This window comes from Silurus aristotelis, assembly GCF_946808225.1.
Source record: "Silurus aristotelis genome assembly, chromosome: 20".
Classification (NCBI taxonomy): domain Eukaryota; kingdom Metazoa; phylum Chordata; class Actinopteri; order Siluriformes; family Siluridae; genus Silurus; species Silurus aristotelis.
In genome coordinates, this window is record NC_139593.1 from 10323678 (window position 1) to 10347786 (window position 24109).

General features: G+C 39.4%; 3 protein-coding genes across 9 annotated transcripts in view; all 3 read left to right on the top strand.

Moving 5' to 3' along the window:
• Positions 1-573: 573 nt before the first annotated feature.
• On the top strand, positions 574-19678 carry eif5b (eukaryotic translation initiation factor 5B). 6 transcript variants are annotated; one of them, XM_083523075.1, is made up of 24 exons: positions 574-800; positions 8940-9062; positions 9438-9516; positions 9759-10398; positions 10526-10737; positions 11133-11283; positions 12664-12756; positions 12843-12929; positions 13016-13087; positions 13342-13646; positions 13733-13840; positions 13960-14070; positions 14161-14228; positions 14405-14546; positions 14640-14771; positions 14959-15141; positions 15249-15410; positions 15509-15640; positions 15934-16065; positions 16282-16358; positions 16485-16649; positions 17476-17614; positions 17707-17868; positions 18664-19678. In XM_083523075.1, exons 1-24 carry the CDS (start codon positions 757-759, stop codon positions 18769-18771), a joined length of 3627 nt encoding a protein of 1208 aa, XP_083379201.1. In that variant the 5' UTR covers positions 574-756; the 3' UTR covers positions 18772-19678. The 6 variants fall into 6 exon arrangements, with proteins under 6 accessions (XP_083379201.1, XP_083379202.1, XP_083379204.1 ...); XM_083523076.1 differs by having other exon boundaries at positions 575-800; positions 13019-13087; XM_083523078.1 differs by lacking the exon at positions 574-800 and adding an exon at positions 5334-5498 and having other exon boundaries at positions 13019-13087.
• lipt1 (lipoyltransferase 1) lies at positions 2921-4222 on the top strand. Its single transcript, XM_083522542.1, has one exon. The coding sequence runs from the start codon at positions 3081-3083 to the stop codon at positions 4194-4196; it is 1116 nt and encodes a 371-aa protein (XP_083378668.1). The 5' UTR covers positions 2921-3080; the 3' UTR covers positions 4197-4222.
• Positions 19679-22900: 3222 nt separating the features above from the next.
• arhgef7b (Rho guanine nucleotide exchange factor (GEF) 7b) overlaps positions 22901-24109 on the top strand; it is a 32782-nt gene continuing 31573 nt past the window's right edge. The window contains exon 1 of one of the 2 annotated variants that reach the window (XR_014530349.1): positions 22901-23356. Coding sequence is in view for 1 of the 2 variants with exons in the window: in XM_083521960.1 (XP_083378086.1) it covers positions 23192-23356 (165 nt within the window). In the remaining variant the exon portion in view is untranslated. The remainder of the gene's footprint in view (positions 23357-24109) is intronic. The other variant, XM_083521960.1, reaches the window with a different exon arrangement.

Here is a 24109-nt window from a genome sequence, read left to right on the forward strand (position 1 = left end):
TTTCATATTTTGTATCAAAATACTTTAGTGTTTTGTATTTGTGTAGTTTTAAAATACTTTATAGACTACATGATGACAAAAATGTGGCCTCTGATTGGCACCTACTCAGCAGTTCACTCAGACTTGTTAAGATCAGAAGAGAAAATTTATATGCTATAAATACAAGTTTCAGTTGTTTTCTTATTGTGTGGAGTTTTGACATTGGACCTCCTGGAGTGTTTAAAGGCTCTGGCATGGAGAAGCTGATGCTGGATCTGTGATGATCACAAATGTTGAGCTCAGAACATTCCAGCGTCAATCAAGTCGAGATTCTGTTGATGTATTTAACCCTATTGTACAGTTATTGTGAAACAGCGCCTCACAGTGGTGAAGAGAAAAGTTGATTCTGAGTAGATGTTTACTGGATGTTTACACACCCCCCCCCCCCACCCCCCGCCCTAAATCTGTTTGAACGCAATCGGGTTGCCTGTGACGTCATAAAGAACATTTGCGAAATAAAACACCTAGGTTTTTTTTTTTTTGTTTACATCTCACTCCACGTTGTTTAGATCTCTGTTCAAGTAGCATCCACCTTTCTGGAAAGACTTTCCACTTGATTTTGGAGTGTAATTGTCGAGATTTATGCCCATTCATCAAACGTCGTTAGTAAAGTCAGTGTTCTACTTCATCACAAAGGTGAACATATAGGATTGAAGTCAGGGATCTGTAGAAGTTTACTCAAGTTGTTCTACTCCAACCGATGTAAAGCATATCGACATGGACCTGGTTTTGTGCAAAGCGGCATCGTCATACTGGAATAGGTAAAAACATTTTTAAACTTTATATATACTTATATTTGTATTATGTGTGTATTATACATATACAGTGGTCTTCTGGAACTCACGGAGTTCCGTTCTTAGACCCCCCGCGAGTTCCGAAAATCCGAGAATTATGGACACACCCCCGCAGCCGTTATGGTACCTTAGTGAATTAATCTAGATATTAAGACATTAAATTGGTTCCTTTTTTATGCAAATTTAACAGAAAGTGTGAAGTAATGGACATAAATGCTTTATTTATCACTATTAATGAATAATACAATAATGTGATTGTATGAAAAAAAAATTATTTATATATATATATATATATATATATATATATATATATATATATATATATATATGTACATATTGCATATTGTAATTTATATACCTCTTATTCTCTACACATATACACATATACTAATATTTTATTTATGTGTATCTATACATATCTTACATACTGTACATCCTGCCTAATAGTTTACATTTACTTATACATATATGAAGTGTATTTGTTTATTTCGCTTTTTGCACATTCTTCACATGCCAAAGCTTTATTACTATGTACTTGTACTTTCAACAGTTTCTGCAAATATATATATATATATATATATATATATATATATATATATATATATATATATATATATATATATATATATATATATATATATATATATAATGTAAACATATGTACAGTAAATCAATATAAAGGCTATGGTAATGAAGAATTTGCAGAAACTGTAAACCAGAATTGCAAATAGTAGCAATTGTGCAGACAATCAGACGATCCGTGTGTGTGTCAGTGGATGGTGGATGAATCAGAATATTCAGAATGTACAGAATGGACCAGAACTGCATGACGATTACTGTCAGTAGAATCAGTATAGCATCAGTAAGCCATTTTTGTACTAGCAGTGAAATGTAGAGTTCAGTAAGATCACAGTGGATGGAAAAGCTGCCCCTGAATTTTGAATTGCTTCTTCTGGTACATATGTTACTATATATTCTTCTTCACGGAAGAAGGTTAAACAGTTTGTGAATGTGATGTGAGGAGTCCCTCACATCACGATGATGTTATTTGCTCTGCGCAGTATGTGATCTGCTGTGGTGACGGTCTCAATAGCAGGCAGTTGGGTGCTACATTGTTTTCAGCTGTGAGTCCCAAAAGTTGAAGTGCATCCTAACAGGTTAAAATCACAGGGGACAGATGGACTTTTTTTTTTTTTAAGTATCCTCAAGAATTATAGATGCTGTTGTGCCTTCTTAACCAGAGCTGAAGTGTTTTGGTACCAGGACAGATTCTCAGAGATGTGGACTCCCAAACACTTAAAGCTGGAGACCTGCTCTACTTCACTTCCATTTGTTGTAGACAGGGGTGTGTCCTGCTGTTTGATTTCCGGAAGATTTCATTGCATTAAATATAAGATTGAAAGAAGCTATTTATTTGAAAATATTGGTGTCAGATAGTTGGAAAATGATGAGTGTTCCACAGGTTGCAGGAGAGGATCTATATAGATTGTGCAGTGATTGTGTTTTTGATTGCTTCAATGGAACTGCCTGCCTTTCTTTCTGCTGAATTAAGTCCTTGCTCTTTGAGATCAAAATCCTGGATCCTGAACTTAATTTGTTTTTTTGCTTGTCATTTGCACTTTGTTATTAAATTGAATAATTTTACTATTCATTGGCCAAAGTAGTATCTCATGTTACTCTGGCTGTTCTCATGGTTCTCTCTACTGCATGTAAGACGTTTTGGTGACCAGGTGAGGGAGGCGAGATTGAGATGGTTTGGACATGTGCAGAGGAGGGACATGGGGTATATCAGCAGGAGAATGCTGAGGATGGAGCAGCCTGGAAGGAGGAAGAACAAGGAGGAGGTTTATCAACGTGGTGAGGGACGACATGAAGGTAGTTGGAGTGAAAGAAGCAGATGTAGAGGACAGGGATGATCTGCTGTGGCGACCTCTAATGGTAGAAGCCGGAAGAAGAAGAAAAAGAAGAAGAAGATTAGTAATATTAATTTGTATATTAATGAATTGCTCATAATTTCATAAAAAAAAGTAAAAACACAAACAAATTGGGAAAATGCCCTTGTCTGACCCCGGATGTAAAACGCTGAGACTCCGCCCCCTGAGCAGATAAACTCGTATCTGATTGGGTATCTTCAGACAGCGAGTTCAAATCCAGTTTATCAAAATACAATCGAGTCTCATACACACACATGTTCATCAGACATCCGGCATTTTAAATTCAATAGAAATCGAGAAAAAAAACCCTGAAATGTTTCTGAGGACTCGAGGCTCTTTCCGAACACGTGACCTTGACCGGCTCGCACGACACGTGAGCACGTTACACTCATGTTTTGACGGTAAAGCGGGGCTCGTCCTCAAGTCTTCCTCCACGGACATTTTCCAGAATCTGGCTTTTGAGGATTGGATATATGATCGTGTCGATCTGCAGAGCCGGAACCTCTTGTTTTTATGGAGGAACGCTCCGGCAGTGGTGATTGGGAGGCACCAGAACCCGTGGAAGGAGTGTCACGTGGAGCTGCTGAGGAGGACCGGAATCCCGGTGGCGAGGCGGCGGAGCGGTGGTGGGACCGTGTATCACGATCTGGGCAACATAAACATGACTTTCTTCACCTCGAAGAAGAAATACGACCGCCAAAGGAACCTCGGGGTCGTCACTGGAGCACTGAAGGCTCTCAGGCCGAACCTTGATGTCTGTGCTACAGAGAGGTTTGACATTGTCCTGAACGGGTGTTACAAAATCTCTGGGACTGCAGCCAGGCTGGGGAGGACAAGCGCCTATCATCACTGCACCCTGCTGTGTTCTGCAGACCGCTCTGTCCTCTCAGCAGTCCTACAAAGCTCATGCACTGGCATTAAAAGCAACGCCACCCCCAGTGTCCCTTCCCCTGTTGCAAATCTCTCAGATCACGACCCATCTCTCAACCCTGATTCCCTCATGGACGCCATTGCTTCTCGTTATAATCACGAGTTCGATCTTGACACTCCTGTCCTTACAGTCGACCCGGGATCAGTGGTTCTAATGCCTGGCATTCACAAGATGACCTCTGATCTTCAAAACTGGGATTGGGTTTATGGTAAGACCCCGAAATTCAGCGTTCGCACCTCTTTAACTGTGGAGAGCACCAACATTGGACTGGAGATGGACATCAAGAATGGGGTTGTTGAAACCTGCCTGTTGGACGTACCCCATGAGTGGCTGCCTGCTGACTTTGTAAAAGAGTTGTGTGCCAGTTTGACTGGCATTCGGTTCTGTCCGGATGAGTTTGTTGTGGCTGTGGCAGCTTTCCTGAGAACAAATTCTTCCTGTTCTCAGCATGTCCAAAAAACACTAAGTCTCTGTGAAAACATTGTATTAGTAATGTAAATAAAGAAGCTGAGGTTTTCTGTGAAGGTCCATGTCTAAACACCTGGTGTGTTTATGGAAACAGTGCAAAGTACCCAACTCAATGAATGGCTTCGAAGTGTAATACTAACTATTAACACTTGTATCCAAACACCTGGGACAGATGTTAATAGAATGAAATAAGTCCATACATTACTGAATATATTAAATATGCAGTTCAATTCAGTTGAATTTGTTTAGAGCATTTACAGAGATTATGTTATACAACATGAAATGATAAATTTAGTGCCTAGAAGTTCATCCCTAATAAGCAGCAATGGAAAAATCAATATAATGAATATCACAGAGTACAGAGTGGTCTCTTATTGACGAGAACTCCATCCAGAGGCAGGGTGTCTGGATAAATACGATATGTTATGTATAATGAAAGTGTTTGCACCCCCACCTTAATAATACAGTCCTCATTTTATACTTTATCCACAAACTATTTATTTAACCCACAATTACTGTCATTTTATTTGTGACATCAGTCATTAAGCTCAAATGTTTTACACCCAGGAGTTAATTTATGTAAATGGACACCATTTTAATAAAAGATCAGCAGGATCATGGAGAGCTATTACAAACCTAACCTCAAAATATATAAAAACACGTCATTCATAAACTGGAATAAATACTGCAGAGAGAGTTTCACAAAATAATCCTTGACACACAAAATAAAATATGATGCGGCAAATTTACAAATAGAAAATGACAAATTGTATATGTAATTTAATGCATTTTTTTAATTTATTAAATACATTTATTATTAGTAGTGGTATTTCTATATATATATATATATATATATATATATATATATATATATATATATATATATATATATATATAAAATCAATAGATGATAAAAATATATATTTGAATAATTAACGTTATTTATTTAACGATCGATATTTGATATCTTTTTAGTGTTAATGGAACGTATTTCTTATTATTTATCAATAAAGGATTTAAACAAATCTATTTAAATAATTGATTTACCTCTTTACCTCTATTACTTTCGGGCAAATTTCAAATCGCTCACTACTAACCATTTAGTGCACTATTATTCTCCCTGCTCTCACTGACATTCTCACCCTACATAGTGCACGATGATAGCAAACACGGAACGATTTGGGCATTCGTGGGAGTTCAATCGGCGCATGCGCAATGCTGCTCCAAGCAACCATATGCGCTAAGCGGTGACTCCACATAGAGCAGTGCTAAGCGGGGAAATTACTACAAAGTAACCATGGGAAAGAAACAGAAAACTAAAGGAGATGACGGGTAATGTATACGTTTAGAGAAGGACCTCAGTGTGATGGACTCGGTGTAGAAGTGAAAGGCGTGTAAGAGCTGTAGGGGACATGGTTAAAGAAGGTTCTCGCTCTGAGCCATGGGGTTTCATGTGGCAGTAGCTAGTTAGCTTAGCCTGTGTGACCAGGCCTGCGGTGTGACTTACCCAGCTAATGTTATACCGACTTTGAGATGTTTGTTCATTGTGGCAGAGAGATGAATGTTAGTTGTGAAATGTGTAAGTTATATGTCAGAGGTGTATTATGAGTGAGGAAAAGCATCTGCTCTGGTCACCTGATGTTCCTCCGACAGTGCCGGAGGAACATGAACATGTGCATCATCATCGCTTTTCATTGTACTGCTGTGTTGTCTGTACATTAACCCTCTGCTGGCCCTCTGCTGGCCCTCTGCTGGCCCTCTGCTGGCCCTCTGCTGGCCCTCTGCTGGCCCTCTGCTGGCCCTCTGCTGGCCCTCTGCTGGCCCTCTGCTGGCCCTCTGCTTACTTTGTGTCTCAGAGAGAGGACGTACACTTCAATCCTAAAGCCTCATGATAATTTCTCGGCGGTTAAGGCGTGTGATCTTCCCCTTATCTCAACAGAGACACTGTCACTGCTGCTCCTGAGTTTAAGAGGAAACTTGTTTCCACATGCTCAGAAGTCACCTGATTGCATCATGGACTGATTATAATATTTATAGATTTTGCAGGGATGGATGCAACTTTATAGTCATTGCACAGCAACAAAATGCAGTTCAGCATCTACTGGAAGTGCAAATAGCAGCATTGTGCAGTGCTGATAGATAGATAGATAGATAGATAGATAGATAGATAGATAGATAGATAGATAGATAGATAGATAGATAGATAGATAGATAGATAGTACACATAGTACACATACATAGGAACAAAATGTTCAGCATCTACCAGAATTTGTGGTCCATTGCATATTGAAGTGTTACATAATGATGTATTTTTATAGAAAGCAGTCATCTTTGGTCATGGCACCATTAACTATGTATTTACTGTAATTGCAGTTAGTAACACAAATATGAGGGAAAAAAAGAAAAAACACAGTTGTTATTTGTAAATATAGTAAAGAAAATAGTTTTTAAAGAAGTGCACAAGTGGGACAAACAATGTTGGATGGTGATTGGTTGTTGGGATCAATTCTAGGCAGTGATTGGTCATTGGGACAATCTGGAAAATCATGCTGGCTCACATGTGTCAGGGTTTACACATGGGTGGTGAGTTGACCAAAAGCAGCTGAGAGTGTGGGACATCTGCTCTGAAAGATTTACATTTATGGCATTTAGCAGATTCTCTTATCCAGAGCGATTTACAACTAAGTAGTTGAGGATTAAGGGCCTTGATCAAGGGCCCAGCAGTAACAGCTTGGTGGTGCTGGGATTTGAACCTATGACCCTTTGATCTAGAGTCCAATGCCTTAACCACTGAGCTGATCTTAGAGCACAGAGCCTAGATTAGATTTAATTAGAATTGCTCCTGAAAAGGTCCTAAAATATATTGAATAAACAGACTTGGGTACACCTCGTCCAATCAAATGACAAAAGATCAAATGAATAAACAATTAGTTTAGTAGGTTTATGTTTGGACAAAAGAGTAACAACCTTTTTCTTGTACACACTTAACAGAATTACACAGAAGCCTCCTGCCTCTGTGTGTGTGTGTGTGTGTGTGTGTGTGTGTGTGTGTGTGTGTGTGTGTGTGTGTGTGTGTGTGTGTGTGTGTGTGTGTAGTCGATGAAGTCTTATAAAATATTGAGAGATTAGATTTTGCTGTTATGTATTAAATACTTGAAGTAAATGCCAATACTGATTCCCCCCCCCCCCCAAAAAAAAAATAAAATATATGCATGCAAACTACAGACTTAATTGGAAAATGTATATTTTTCGATTGTATAAATAAAACGCTCAGCCACTGAGCTTACTGATTGTGTAAGATCGAGTCAAAAGCAACTTAGTTTATGGAGCTAAAAATATCGTTTCATTTGCACGGTTTTGGACGAAGGGCTAAACTGGGAGATAGATCATTCCTCTGAGCATTGTCCTTATTTTTATTAAACTGTAAAAAGATAGACCTAATTCACACACTCTGGAATATACAGTGCTTGAAAATGCAGTCTCATGACTTATTGCTTGATTTTCTGCAAAAGAATAGCCTGTCTATTAAAGAGTTAATCTCCAAGTATAGTCATGCAACCAATAAATCCCATATAATATCACTATTTCTCTATTCAAACAAATAAACAAAAGAAATCAGTTGGGTATCCACCTTTGAGTATCACAAATCCTTTGGCCTTCTTGTCATGTCCTTAAGGGGTGGATTTGTTTGTGTTTTTTAACAGGATGTAGTTTTTTGCTGCTTAATGGAGTAAATATACTGTGTATGTACAGCACAGATTTATTTTTCCATCAGTACTCTGCAATCCATCTATCTATCCCTCCATCCATTATCCATCCATTTCATCATCCAGTATCTGTGTGCTGAGAACAGCAGTTTTGTGTGTGTGTTCGTGTGTGTTTGGGTCCTGCCCTGTCTCGTTCCCGTCTCGTGACTTCCTCGTCTCTGTTAGGTGTTTTCCATTGCTGATGCAACTTTGTGTAAGGCTCCTGTATATAAAGGGCTCTGGGTGTCTTTTCCTTATTTCTGTCGGAGCAGCTGTAGGTAAGAACCTATACGTTGACACCTAAGCTTTACTAGTTTAATGCTAAATAAAGGTCTAAACCTCGATTCATCTTTTATTGCGATTTAAGGATGTAATGTGCCGCATGTTCGTCAGGTGAATTAAAACGCTTTACAAAACAGAACTTAGTCCGAAGCTGTTGATAGACCGATAGACAGCAGCTCTGATAGGCTGTAATTAAAACAGTTGGTTTATTTATAATAAAAAAAAAAAACCACCGGTTCAAAAACATTATTCGAAAACGTGCTTGTAGTAAACAAAGGGAAAAGTGTAATTGTTGATGAGGTGAACGTTTCATACTCGTGGAAGGAGTCTCCAGAGACTTGGGAGTTCATGCTTGCAGGTTTCTTAGTAACTTGACACTGTGATTTTTGTTTTATTGGCTTCAGAGCGCAAAATAGTGGATTCATGTTGTTATAGGAAAATAAATTGCGTGCTGCGGTACATGTCGTCATTGTTGTTTATTTTATGAAATGCATATTGATATTCTAAATGATTGTGATCATGTCGGAGTATCAACAGCATTTTACATTTTTTAATAAATCTTTGTAGATAAATATTTATATATATATATTTATTATTCAATGCCACCTTTTTTGATTCGCTTTCAATTTGTATATAAATAAATGATATAATTAAATAATTGAATGATGAGTGAAATTCCAAATGAACAGTCTGTAGAGAACAAATGACGAATAATTTGCTTGTTTTTTTGTTTTTTTGTCTATAGGGCCAAAGACGAGGCTGTTGACATTGATGCCTTAGCAGCAGAGATCGAGGGAGCCAGTGCTGCAAAAGAACTGAGCAAAGGCAAGGGCAAGAAGAAGAAAGGAGTGAAGAAAGATGACTTTGAGTAAGTGTATCTGCTTTTCTGCTCCGTCACTATGGTTACGTTCACACAGCAGTCCAAAAGAGCCCAAGTCTTATCTTTTTCTTTAAATGTGGCACGTTTTTTTTTTTTTTTCTTTGCCTGGCATATGCGACATTTTCAAATCTAAAAAAAAAAAAAATCAAAAAAAAAAAAATCAAAGTGTGCTACTTAAAGCAGATACATGGCACTGTAACATCTTTCTAAGCAAGTAGATCAGAATTCATGTAAATATTTTCTCATATGTTTTAATTGATCTGAAGAGAAGGATTCTGTATGTCGGATCTGTTGTTTGAACGTAGCCGAACCAGAGCGAAGTGTTAGTTGAATGTGCTGATGGTTAAATTTGGTGTTTTGCAGTGAGGATGACATTCTGAAAGAACTGGAGGAATTATCCCTTGAAGTTCAGGGCGGTAAAAAAGAAAAAGAACCAGCAAAGGTAACTACCAGATTGTATAACATGCCTTGAAGGTGACATGCTGATGTCTGATGTTACAGGGTATGCTAAAATCAGCTTCCAGTGGTGCAGCCATATGTCCTCATTACATAATATTTAAGCCTAAAGGAAGCACAGCTTAGCTGATTAGTTATACTGATTGTTCTACATAATCAGTTGAACTCTTCTAGCTAATCAGAAAGCCACAGGCTTGTTTATAATAAGCTCATCGTCTCTGTGTCCAGAAAACGAACTCTATAGAAGAACCCGAGGTGGAGCCAGCACCCACCAAGGCAGACAAGAAGAAGGCCAAAAAGGGCAAGAACGAAGACGATGAGGGTGAAGAAGCTGAGGGTAAAGACGACATGGAGAACGAGAGCAGGACGAAAGGCAAAAAGGCAGCGCCGGCTCCCGCTGCTGCTCCTGCTGCTTCAGAGTCTGATGACGAGTCACAATCGCGACGCAAAGCCAAGGCCAACAAGAAGGGTGGGCGGAAGGGCGTGTCGGACTCTGAAGATGACGATGAGGATGGCCGTGCAAAAAAAGCCGGTGGAAATAACGACGAGCAGTCAGATGACAGTTCTCAGGCGTCACGCAAACAGAAAAAGAAGGCGAAAGCAAAGGCTGAGAGTGACAACGATGATGCAGAGGACGACGGCACTTTCAAGATGAAGACGGCGGCGCAGAAGAAGGCAGAGAAAAAGGAGCGAGATAAAAAGAAGAAGGAAGAAGAAAGAGCGAAGATGAAAGCGAAAAAGGAGAAGGAGGAAGAGGCCACTAAGAAGGACACAGCCAAGCCTGCAGGCAAAGCTGCAGCTCCTCCATCCACAGAGACTAAAAAGACTGAGGTGGAGGAGCAAGACGGGGCTGAAGACCAGGGCGAAGGTACGGTCTTTTATAAAGATTACTCACAAAGCATTAGACATTTTGAAAATATTTGACTTTCATCACAGTTATTAGCACTACATATTAAGACTAATTCTTTTTAAAAATTCTTTTTTTTCCCCCACAGATGAAGGTGAAGGTGAGAAGAAGAAAAAAGATAAGAAGAAGAAGAAAGGGGAAAAGGAAGAAAAGGAGAAAAAGAAAGGGCCCAGCAAAGCCACAGTAAAGGCCATGCAGGAGGCCCTCGCGCGAATGAAGGAGGAGGAAGAGCGAGCCAAGAGGGAGGAAGAGGAAAGGGAGAGACGCCTGGCAGAACTGGAGGCACAGAGGCTCGAGCAGGTCAGTCAAACACAACACAACTCCATTCCTATAACTTTGGAAAGGCTAAGGTTTTTGATTATTTGTATTTATTATTTTTTTTTTTAGAGAAGACTGGATTATCTATCTATCTATCTATCTATCTATCTATCTATCTATCTATCTATCTATCTATCTATCTATCTATCTATCTATCTATCTATCTATCTATCTATCTATCTATCTATCTATCTATCTTATAAATATTTATATATTGTGTGTGTGTGTGTGTGTGTGTGTGTGTGTGTGTGTGTGTGTGTGTGTGTGTGTGTGTGTGTGTGTGTATATCACATAACTCTGGAAGCCTTGCAGATATTTATACTATACATCAGTCATAGATATTAACCTCCACTGGCAAAATATTCTCTCTCCCACAGGAACGACTGGAAGCAGAGAGGAAGGAGAAAAAGAAGCAGAAGGACAAGGAAAGGAAGGAGAGGCTAAAGAAAGAGGGCAAGCTCCTGACCAAGTCTCAGAAGGAGGCTCGAGCCAGAGCTGAGGCCACACTCCGTGCGCTGCAGGCCCAGGGTGAGAGAGGAAAAGCAATATTTAAGTTGTTGAATGATAGTATTATCTGGAGCATATTGAATGTATTGTCGTTGAAATCAAGTGTTTGCATGAAAACTGGGTTTTTCATAGCTGTGTTCCTCTAATAAGTTCAGATGTGCTGGTCCAATTTAGTGGAAGCTACACTATATTGCCTAATGTATTCACTCACCCATCCAAATAATTGAATTCAGGTGTTCCAATCACTTCCATAGTTACACATGTATAAAATCAAGCACCTGGGCATGCAGTCCGCTTCTACAAACTTTTGTGAAAGATTGGGTCGCTCTCAGGCGCTCAGTGAATTCAAGCTTGGTGCGGTGACAGGATGCCACCTCTGAAAATAAGTCCAGTCGTGAAATTTCCTCACTACTAAATATTCCACAGTAAACTGTTAGTGGTCAGCCACGAATTGTTAGGCCACGTAAAATCACAGCGGGTCAGCGGATGCTGGGATGCGTAGTGCACAGAGGTCACCAACTTTCTACAGTGTCAGTAGCTACAGACCTCCACATTTTATGTGGCCTTTAGTTCAGCTCAAGAACAGTGCGTAGAGAGCTTCATGGACTGGGTTTCCATGGTCGAGCAGCTGCATCCAAGCCTTACATCACCAAGCGCAACGCAAAGCATTGAATGCAGTGATGTAAAGCATGTCGCTACTGGACTCTAGAGCAGTGGAGACGTGTTCTCTGGAGTGACTAATCACGCTCCACTGTCTGGCAGTCCGATGGACGAGTCTGGGTTTGGCGGTTGCCAGGAGTACAGTGCTCGTCTGACTGCATTGTGCCAAGTGTAAAGTTTGGTGGAGGGGGATTATGATGCGGGGTTGGTTTTCAGGACTTTGGTTCGTGAGTTTGGTGTGGAAGAACTTGACTGGCCTGCACAGAGTCCCGACCTTAACCCGATAGAGCACATTTGGGATGAATTAGAGCGGAGACTGCGAACCAGGTCTTCTCGTCCAACATCAGTGTCTGACCTCACAAATGCGCTTCTGGAAGAACGGTCAAAATTTCCCATTAACACACTTCTAAACCTTGTGGAAAGCCTTCTCAGAAGAGTTAACGCTGTAATAACTGCAATGGGTGGACATCATATTTAATCCTATGGATTAAGAGTCGGATGTTACTCCAGTTCATTTGGATGTGAAGGCAGACGAGCGAATACTTTTGCCAATATAGTGTCTCTTGGACTTGGTTATTGAAATGTTTTACAAATAATAATAATTCTTTAGTAATAATTTAAAAAAGCATCTCAGCAACATTCCTGGTTTTATACATACTTTTTTGCGTGCTTTTTTCTTTTTATTTCCCCCTTTGGTGTGATAAGCGTGTTAATGCTCGTTCTTCATGCTTATTGTTTAAGGTGTTGAAGTGCCATCCAAAGACTCAATGCCAAAGAAGAAGCCTGTTTACGGTGACAAAAGAAAAAAGAAGCCAACAGCACACGTTTCTGAAGGTAACGCTTTCTAAAAACTGTTGTGTTTTAAAAAACTTACTTCTCTCTTAGATAATAGAGCTGATTATTTCTCTGTGCTCTTCCAGAGACCTCAGAAGTTGCTTCACCCACGTCAGAAGTGGCTGAGCCGATCGTCATGGAGATGGATGTGAACGCTTCCAAAGCGGAACCAGGTAATTTTGAACACTTATATTGTTTGCCTCTGAGCTTATGCATGCACTGTTGAGGGCGGGTTGTGAACGTTTGCCATTTATTTCAGCAGAGACTGAAGCTAATGCTGACAGTGCAGACCTGGATGACTGGGAGGCCATGGCCAGTGATGAAGAAAGAGGTAAGATAATCGTCATGCCCATTCTAAAAGGTTTTCTCAGCTTTTAGAATGTGTAGTGATGATAAGGGGGTAGAGGGGTAAAACTAAATTTGCCAACTTGTATTCCTACTCAGATTAATGTATTACTGTTCTCTTCTCTTCTCTTCTCTTCTCTTCTCTTCTCTTCTCTTCTCTTCTCTTCTCTTCTCTTCTCTTCTCTTCTCTTCTCTTCTCTTCTCTCTCGCTCGCACACACACACACACACACACACACAGAGTTGAAGAAGGTTCACATCGAAGTAAAGGAGACAGCAGCCTCTTCGCCATCCCACAAATGTTCTGCTCCTGCCGACCAGGAGAACGGCAGTGAAGAAGAGGAGGAGGACGAGGATGAGGAGGATGAAGAGGTGGATGAAGAGGAAGAGAGCGAGGAAGAGGATGAAGAGGAAGAGAAGGACAGCCAGACAGCAAAGGGGAAAAGTCAGAAAGACAAGAGCTCCGAGTCGAGTAGTGAGAGCGATTCGGACGATGATCGCACCAAAGAGGAGAGGATGTATGACAAGGCTAAGAGACGCATCGAGGTACAAATGCACAAATGTGACATCAGTAAAACACAAACAGCAGCCTAGGATACATAGAGTGATACAAATCTTTGTCTGTGTTGCAGAAACGGAGACAGGAGAACCTCAAGAACATTAACTTGGACAAACTGAGATCCCCTGTGGTCTGTGTCTTGGGTCATGTAGATACAGGGAAGACAAAAATCCTTGACAAGGTATGTGTGTGTGTGTGTGCGCATGTGTGTGGGTGCCGCACATGCCGTGTCCGCCAATTCTATTTTTGGAATATAAGGTGTGTTTATCGAAGCTCACTTTTGCTCTTTTATATCTCCAGCTGCGACACACACACGTACAGGACGGTGAAGCAGGTGGAATCACCCAACAGATCGGTGCCACCAATGTTCCCTTGGAAACAATCACTGAGCAAACCAGGATGGTGAAAAACGTGAGTACCCCATTACACATTAACACACAGTCTGTACTATTCGAACACTTTAAAAGCAAACGTTTCAAATATTTTCTGTCTCTGCTTCAGTTTGACAACGAAAATATCAGAATTCCAGGAATGCTGATTATCGACACCCCTGGACACGAGTCTTTCAGGTGAGCACCAGTAGAACCTTTGTTGTGTGTGAGGTTACTCTGCATCTGATCTTCCTTTCTTTCTATAGTTCTGCTTTTTTGCTTCTTGCATTTGTGTGTTTTTCTTCCTTTCCATCATACCATCCTTTTTTTTTTTTTTTTTTTTCCCCCTCACTGCCATCTTTCTATCTCTGCAGTAATCTGAGAAACAGAGGCAGTTCTCTGTGTGACATCGCAATCCTGGTGGTGGACATAATGCACGGACTGGAACCACAAACCCTCGAGTCTATTAACCTGCTGAAGGAAAAGAAGTGCCCCTTTATTGTTGCTCTTAACAAGGTGGGACTTTGGGGATCGCATATGAGATCACAAGATCAGATAAGCAATTTTTGGCAAATATTTTGATTCTATTTATCTCTTTCTGTCTCTCAGATTGACCGTCTCTATGACTGGAAGAAAAGCCCAGACACAGACGTGGTTGCTACACTAAAGAAGCAGAAGAAGAACACTAAGGATGAGTTTGATGAGCGGGCCAAGGCTGTCATTTTAGAGTTCGCCCAGCAGGTATGTACACACTTCACTTCTTCCCATTTACTTTCAACACCATATTGTTTTAAACAGAATGTCATTAATCTGATCACTTACATACACATAGTTACAATATAGATAAAGGTGTAAAGTAAACCACTATTTTACACTAAAGAAAAGCTCATTTATATGTTGTTTTTTGTGTCTGTGTGTATAAACACAGGGTTTGAATGCAGCCTTGTTCTTTGAGAATAAGGACCCACGCACGTTTGTGTCTCTGGTGCCCACCTCTGCTCATTCAGGCGATGGCATGGGTAACCTGATCGCCCTGCTGGTAGATCTCACACAGACCATGCTGGCACGTAGACTGGCCCACTGCGACGAGCTCCGAGCACAGGTCATGGAGGTGAGTTGAAATTTTTATTTTGTCCAAGGTATAGATTGATAAATAACTTTTGGTTTTTGGAACCAGCACCAGAGCTATAACACAGAATATATCTCCTGCTGTTGTAGGTCAAAGCTCTGCCTGGTATGGGCACAACGATAGACGTGATCTTGATCAACGGGTGCTTGCGTGAGGGTGAGACCATCATCGTGCCAGGTGTAGAGGGGCCCATCGTCACTCAGATCAGAGGGCTGCTATTGCCACCACCTCTGAAGGAGCTTCGTGTTAAAGTCTGTTTAATACTTTTCACAGCTTACTGCCTATAAAGTGCTATAAGTTTATAATGCTGTAATGTACTAACAACTTCCTGATGAATTTCTATGTTTAGAATCAGTATGAGAAACACAAGGAGGTGAATACGTCTCAGGGAGTGAAGATCCTGGGGAAGGATCTAGAAAAAACTCTGGCCGGCCTGCCGTTGCTTGTGGCTCATAAAGATGACGAGATTCCTGTACTGAGGGTGAGACCTGCACTTTTTTTTCCCTTCATTTCACTGTTTTATCCAATAAAACACTGCACTTTTTTGGGATCTTATTAATACTGACAATGATTAAATGATAATAGACTTATTCTAGACTACAAATCATATATTTACTATTAGAACCTTCAATTACTGTAGTGTGTTTTTAGTTCATACATTTTTTATGGTCTGATACAATAAGAATGCCCATACTGACCTCTAAAGTATTAGCATGTTATCTTTTATCAGCAATTTCTTTAACAGCATATTTGTTTTTGCGCCTGTCTTTATAGGATGAACTGATTAGGGAGCTGAAGCAGACACTGAATGCAATAAAGCTGGAGGAGAAAGGTGTTTATGTACAGGCATCCACCCTGGGCTCACTGGAAGCTCTGCTGGAATTTCTGCGCACTTCTAAAGTGCCGGTAAGTACAAAGATCAATCCTGAATCTAAATCATTTACTAATAATTTTATTTATTTATTTATTTTTTTACTGCTGGTTAATGTTAAGCTATTTCTCCAGGATTTCACTGGAACGTTTTTGTATACACAAGGCTGTGTTGTGTACTGTTCTGTGGACTTCACCAAAATTGCGTCCAATGATTTTATTTCTTGATTAATGTTTCCCTGTTCTTCTCAGTACGCTGGCATTAATATTGGTCCCGTTCACAAGAAAGATGTAATGAGGGCATCTACAATGTTGGAGCATGACCCACAGTAAGTGTTTGCATTATGTCTCTGTAAACATTTTCTCTTTACGAATAATGCTGAATATTTTCCACACAATGGCTTATTGAAATCTTTTTTGAAAAGTCATGAACTGTTGCACTCTTCTTTCTGCAGATATGCAGTGATCCTGGCGTTCGATGTGAAGATTGAGCGAGACTCTCAGGAGATGGCCGACAGTCTCGGTGTGCGGATCTTCAGCGCCGAGATTATTTATCATCTGTTCGATGCCTTCACCAAATACAGGGAAGACTACAAGAAGCAAAAGCAGGAGGAGTTCAAGTATGTGTTCTTTCTTTTGTAGACTATTACAAAAGTGATTTATCTGATTAAGGGATTAAAATAAAATCTGATATTTGTAATCAAATCTCCGGAATAGGGTTTAGTTGAACTATTTAGTATTTTAATTAAAAGTTAAGTACGCCATACAGTTTGAACGATTCATTAGTTTTGCTGATTAATCCGCACCGATAGCTGGAACAATCAGATAGCATCAAAAATCCATCCCTATAGTTTTTTCGGGTTGCATCTGTTACTGCAGCGGCTGAGAGGGTATGCTGCCATTATACACTACAAGAGCGCCCTTTAGAGACGAATCACTAACACCATGTGCTGTTTATTTATTTTTTTGTTTTGGATGCAACTGTTTTTATTTATTTGGAGTGATATTTTTAGTTTCAATTTGAATGCATGCTTTTTATTTTTCTTATCATTTTCTTAATATTATTTAATTTAGCACATTTTCATGATTCGGTATTTTTTTGTTTTTGTAATTTTAGAACTATTTTACATAAAGTTTTTTTTATATTATTTAAATTAATTTTTATGTCCAGTATCCATTTTAAAATTGATTGGGTAATTAATCGGGTTTTTTTTGGCAGGTACAATCCAATTTAGGTATCGGTAAAATCCACTCCTGTAAAATCGGCCGATCTTTACTAAGATTTAAGATGGAGATAAAATGACTGTATTTTAAAGTTTGGTTGCTTGGCGGCTATTACCTGGCATTTCAAATAATCTCTACTGTAACGTAAGGAAAGATGGTAAATATGACTAATTATAACCTAAACCTCATCCATGTCTTTTACTCATTTTGTCTTTTCATTAGGCACATAGCAGTGTTTCCTTGTAAGCTGCGCATCCTGCCTCAGTACATCTTCAATTCCAGAGACCCAATAGTCATGGGGGTGATAGTGGAGGCAGGTGTGCTGAGGACGGGCACCCCAGTGTGTGTACCCAGCAAAGCGGTTAGTGTGCATGGTTTTATTAACACACTATTTCTATTATAACAGTTCTATTCCATTAACTAATGTCTATGACTTTTGTAATCTTTGTTTAGTTTGTGGATATTGGTATTGTTACCGGTATCGAGGTGAATCATAAGTCAGTGGACACTGCAAAGAAAGGGCAGGAGATCTGTGTGAAGATCGAGCCGATTCCTGGAGAGTCGCCCAAGATGTACGGCCGACATTTCGAGGCTGTAGATTTCATAGTCAGCAAGGTGAGACTGTGTTTACATAATGTGTGACACTGGCTGGTTAGATTGACATTGAGTAAATTGATTGATTGTTTCACATTTTACCATCTCGCACATGGAATTGCTTAAATTTTATTTCAGATGTAGCTCGCTGCTAAAATCATGACTCCATGTTACTTACTGTATACATGCTAGTTACAGAGGTGATGTCACTAAGACATTAACTTCTATGCTTTAGTTTTCAGCCTGTGTGCTTTAAACTAAAAAAAAAAAAAAAGTCATAAAAATGTAACTTATAGACTGAATAGATGTATTAGGCATAAACTCTATATTATAAATATTTCTATATTGTACTATAAATGGGATTATGTTTATATTGTTTTAATCATAAGTTTAATTTAACTAGAAAAATTTGAAATTGAAACTGCATTGATTATGCAGATGAAAGAGTAATCTTTGCTATTTATTTTGTAATCATAAATTGTCATTTTATTTGAATATAATACAGTTTGGTGTTATGCGACTTTTGGTTCACAGCCTTCATTCGAGTTAGATTTTTGGCCCTCATTTAAAAACGTTTGGGCATCTCTGGTCTAAAACAAATAAGAATATAGAAAATGAGCTAATTCACTTGTGTACTGTTTGTGCTGTAAGCAGCCATGTTGATTAGATGTCATTTGGTGATATCAGGATTGAGGGGTTGGATTTCTATTGGGACTATTGGGACATTACATGATCTTTGGTCGAATGTATTGTTTAGGTCAATAGAGAGAAACATTTTTTATTTATTTGTTTGTTTACTTTCTTACTTATCCACAGATTACTCGTCAGTCCATCGACGCGCTGAAGAACTGGTTCAGAGACGAGATGCAGAAGTCAGACTGGCAGCTAATCATGGAGCTGAAGAAGACTTTTGAAATCATCTGAGAAAACACTGACTTTCAAACTGATTTACATGCTGAGACCACACACACACACACACACACACACACACACACACACACACAAATAAACTAAAACATAAGTGTGGGTGTGTGCACGGTCAAGACATCCCTGTTTTTCCTTCATCTTCTCCTTTATGAGTGGTGGAGACGAAATAATAATAAAAAAAAAAAAGACGAGGAAGAAAAGTTTTTCTGTGAGAAACTGAAACTATTACCACTGTTTTTAACAGTGACCGTTAGAGAAACATTTACACACTATTCCAAACGTGCCTGTTGTATCTGATCCACCTGTTTAGTTTTTCTCTGAAGCATGGACCAGCTTTAGATGAATGTCACCCAAAATTGCTAACATGGCCAAGAAGGTATGAAAGTAAACGAGTGTTAGCATAGATATTATTAAGTGCTAATCGGCTCCTGCTGGCTTTCATGGATTAATAGCAACGTAAACACGGTTGGGTTAAGGCGTAGTGCCAGTTTTGCAGGCTCGGTTTCAGTCGGTCTTTGTGTGAATTACGGTGTCGGCGGCGTTGACACTTCACGCAGAGTGTGTGTTCAATACACTATAAAGTGTCCAAGCGAGGAAAAATGGCAAGTGGTGATTTCACTGGTTAGACTTAAATTAAAAAAATAATAAGAATTTTAGACTGAGTTATACCATGTCATTTTTTTTTTTTTTTTATACAGTTTCCCATTATGACCCTGAAATGTTTGTGTATTTTGCTCCTTTGTGAATTAAGCCCAGTATTTGTCGCAAGGCTTTTATCACATCACTTAATGCCGCCTTGTGTCTGTCGCTACTTTGTTTGCTTGGTAAGAATTTCATTTCCCCCAAATTCATGGAAAATTGTTGGCAATTTCATTACCAATAAAGAGATGGCATATTTATAGGAGTTTGTGTGAGACTTGTTGAGTTTTTCCTAGATGTTTCTGATTGTTTTTGTCTTTACCTGGTGAAGGAGGAAAGTGTTTTTAAATATGGTGTTTTTTAAACACCAGTGTGTACACATCAACCAAACCCACCTGCGTAGTATTATGTAGATTCTTTATGTATTACCAGAACAGCTCCATCTCATCAAGCCCTGAACTGCACAACACCTCTGAAGGTGTGCTGTGGAATCTGGCACCAAGATGTTGAAGGTTTCAGATGAGGCATATTTGTCCAGAACATCCTACAGATGCTTGATCAGATTGAGATTTGGAGACCAAATCAAAACCCTAAACTGGTTTTTTATCCTAAAACAATTATTACAGTGTAACAGGGCACATTATTGTGCTAAAAGAGGACACCGCTTTAGGGAATAGCATTGCCACGAAAAGGTGTACATTCCATATTTTTCAGCTTCCAACACCCCAACTGTGAAAATTGCTGCCTAATTATCCCACCTTCTGACCGGTACCATTGCAACAAGTGCACAGTATTTCTTTCTAGTAATATCGTTAATCGTTTTCAAGATTTAATGGATACTACCTTGAAATGTGTTTATATTAAAATTGTCTGATGTCTGCTGTGCTACTGCCAAGCAAACTAAAAGAGCTTCTAATACCACTTCCTATTCACCAGCGATGAATGACCCAATGGCAGCACTGTTAGTGGGCAGTTGCTCTTTTGTACATTATATATTGTATTGTATAGCATTTATAATGATCAAATAGTGTCAACAATTTGTTCCTATATTATTGTTTTGCTATATTACTCAAAATTATTAGGTAGTTAGAACTACTCAGCTACCAGTTACTGGTTCCCAATACATTCTAGTCACAGGGAAGATGTCTTCAATGTTCATGTGTTGTGCATTATGAATAAAAAACACATTCCCCCCTAAAATGTTCTTCCGCTTTTTAAATATCCATACTGTAACGTTCAATGGTTTGGAGAATGTTTCCCTATTATTTTGGAAATCTTTATATTATTGGAACCAGTTGAGAAACTTTTAAACCCCAGGGCTTTTTTTTTTGGGGGGGAACATTAACACAGTGTCACATAGTGTGCACCATCCCTATACAGACCTTTTTCTGTAGTGCTAGAAATCAGATTTTCAGGTTTTCAGATGATTCTTGTAGCATCTAATAAAACAAAATGGGCACAAATCCCTGTTGTTTTTTCTCCAACTTTGTGGCAACAGTTTTTGGAGTACTCACACATGGGTTTGGGGGTCAGATACCCTTTTTGAACATCCCATTCCACATTTAATCCCCATTTGCAGTTATATTAATCTTCACTCTTCCGGGAAGATGTTCCACTAGATTTGTGTTCAGTCAGCCACAAGGGTGTTAATAAAGTCAGGTACTGTTGTAGGGTGAGGAAACCTGGGGTGCAGTCAGCGTTCCAATTCATCCGTAAGGTCTTCAGTTGTCTAATTTAGGGGAACACAAGCTTCCAGCAGGGGGCGGTGTAAACCAACAACAAGCCTATGTACACACTGGATTATTGCTTCCTTAAACAGCTACTTGTCAGGATTAAGGCTGTTTGTGAAGATTGAAAAATATCATTCTCATGTAGCAGAGAAATCAAGACAAAATATGCTTGAGTTTAGACACAAGTATCAGTTGTGTCAAGGCAAATGTATTGTGGTCCAAAAGTGAAACAGTGCTGTGCAGCTATACTTTAGGTTCTAATGCCATTTGGAATCAACTGTATTAAATTATTGTTTGGTATTACATTTTTGTGCTGAAAGTGGTTAAATTATCAACTCGTCACATTGTTCAGGTGAGATGGTAAGTGTACAATATCCTGTCAGGGTTTATTTCAGAAAAAAAGAATCCCAATGCATTTTAAGAGGTCAGCTTGGTTCACTTGTTATGTTTTCTTTGGGATTTAATACAAAGGATGAACCTCATAAAATGTTTGTAAATATATTCCACATTTCTCATGTTGTAATATTCAATTATTCATTTAATTTCAGGTTTTCATTTTTCATATCTGATTTTCATATGTAACCCCTCCATATGATCAGGTGACTTTAAATGTGACCAAATATTGCTCACAAAATCACATATAAAATGTAATTATATGATTTCACAACCATCATTCTACAATGATGTGTGCAAATGATGGGCAAGAACTGTATCATTGCTCATATTCCATCAGGGATTTTTACATTAAAACTGAATCCTAAACAGGAACAACAAATCGGATTGGACCGTCAATCTGTTTGCACAACACCCACATCCCCTTGTATTCCTGTTAATATACACGGCATATCCCTTATTTGTAAATATTTATTACATGTGAATTTCGTTTTATGTCAACAGGCAGCCGTTAAGGTGCATTTCCCTGCATGTTGTACTCTTTGTGTGTGAGGCCTATAAAATTTAGATTTAGGTTGTCAGCACTATGGTTTTCGTGCCACATAAGCATGTGGGTGGTGTAATTTTTGGACATGTGGCCACCAAGTTCTAGATTAGACCAATAATCAGAATTACAAGGTTATTTTTAAAAACATGTTTTTCTTGACCAAAAAAAACAATGAAAGCGTAGAGTAAGTGTAGACAATGCATTTACAGTGTAGAGAACTGTTCCTGATTTCAAAATCTATTGCGTGATTGCTTGTGGAGAAAACTGTTTTGGTGCTTTTACTTGTCACATACACATTACAGCACTGTGAAATTCTTTCTTTGCATATCCCATCTTATTAGCAAGAGTGTAGGGACAGTGATACAGTGCTCCTGGAGCAGAAAGAATAAAGGGCCTTGCTTAAGGGCCCAAAAGGGGCATCTTGGCTTTACTGGGGTTTGAACCCCCAAACAGTAACCCAGAACATTAACCAATGAGCCACCATGTCCCCACATTTCTCACATGCAATATTACTGTATTATTCACTTATTTTCTGTATAGTGTCAATCAGAAATGCATGCACACCACCGTAAATTTGTTTCCCATTAGTTTCCCCATGTCCATGTCCATTTCCTAAAGCTTTTAGGTTTTTTGGTGCAGTTTTTTAAAAGGTGTCATAGATCTAATATTTGGTTGAGACCTGCCTATTTCTTTTCAGTGTTTGGAGATGGGACTGGTTTAGTAAAATAAAAACCCTTTTTTCTTTCATGATCAAAACAGATCCACATCTCCATACACTGTCAGTCTCTCCATATAGGCGTGTTACTCTTCTTCTGTTGGTTTCGGTTATAGGAAAGGAAATGAGAAGAATGAAGAGGAGAGGAAAAGAGAGAGAGGGGGGGTTCTCTGGCATCCTGCCAAGCGGTTAGGAAACGCATTGGAGCACGCAACCAGACCCCTTACTAGACGAATCAGGGCAGATCGGCATGCACACACCAGCCAGAAAGAAGGAGGGATCACATCCAGGAGCTACACCTCATATGTCTCGCGCTTGGAAAGAGTACCAACATGATCTGATGCGACCGATTTATTTATTTTCTTCCAAATCCGAGAAATCACGTTTGCGATCATGAATCCGGCCGAGCAGACAGTAACGTGGCTCATCGCGCTCGGTGTGCTGGAATCGCCCAAAAAGCGCGTCTCGGACCCCGAGAGCTTTCTGCAGAGCTCGCTGAAAGACGGCGTGGTGCTGTGCAGGCTGCTCGAGCGACTGCGCCCCGGATCGCTCCTCACGGTAAAAGAAAAAAAATAATAAATACACAACAACCCGTTTTGCTCTCATTTGACGCTCGTGCGCCGCGAACGCGTTTGATCTAAATCGGAACTGTAGACAGCTGCGCGCGCCTTTTGGGTTTTTTTTTTATTATTTTTTTCGCAGATGCGTCGCGTGAGAGCGCGCGCGCGGAGAAAGGGGCCGACGCGCGTGGTGCGCGTGTACGTCGGGTTTTACGGCTAAATCTTTTTATTTACGCGAGATCAAACACACGCACACGCACACGCACACACACACACACACACACACACACACACACACACAAACACACACACACACACACACGCAAACTCGCATTTGCGCAGTACGACTCACCCATACCTGCTAATAATGAGCGATATAGACGCAAACCGACATCCCGATATTTTTGGATAACGATATTAATCACGATATGATAACAGTAACATTCAACACTATGTTTTTTTGACATGAGTCACATCAGCACACACTCCTCAGAACCGCTCAAACACAAGCACTGATCCCAAAAATAAAAACTCGATAAAATATTAAATATAGAATATCAATTTTATTCGCAAACTAAAATTCCAGTTAAAAAACAACCACCGATACCCTTCTGTACAAAGTGCACATAGTGTTTAGATTTGTGCTGTAAATTATGATGCAAAACATAAATGTATATAAACGTACATTTAAACAAACAAACAAATTAATGAATGTATACGGCAAAGCAGAATACAATAATGATTAAAATTT

What these genes read in the sequence shown, in the direction of transcription:
- eif5b (XM_083523075.1), top strand. Translation starts at nt 757, where the DNA reads ATGGACCTGGTTTTGTGCAAAGCGGCATCGTCATACTGGAATAG. An exon ending in GTGAAGAAAGATGACTTTGA is followed by an intron (nt 9,063 to 9,437) that starts GTAAGTGTATCT and finishes GGTGTTTTGCAG; the next exon opens with TGAGGATGACATTCTGAAAG. An exon ending in AAACCAGGATGGTGAAAAAC is followed by an intron (nt 14,071 to 14,160) that starts GTGAGTACCCCA and finishes TCTCTGCTTCAG; the next exon opens with TTTGACAACGAAAATATCAG.
- lipt1 (XM_083522542.1), top strand. Translation starts at nt 3,081, where the DNA reads ATGTTTCTGAGGACTCGAGGCTCTTTCCGAACACGTGACCTTGACCGG.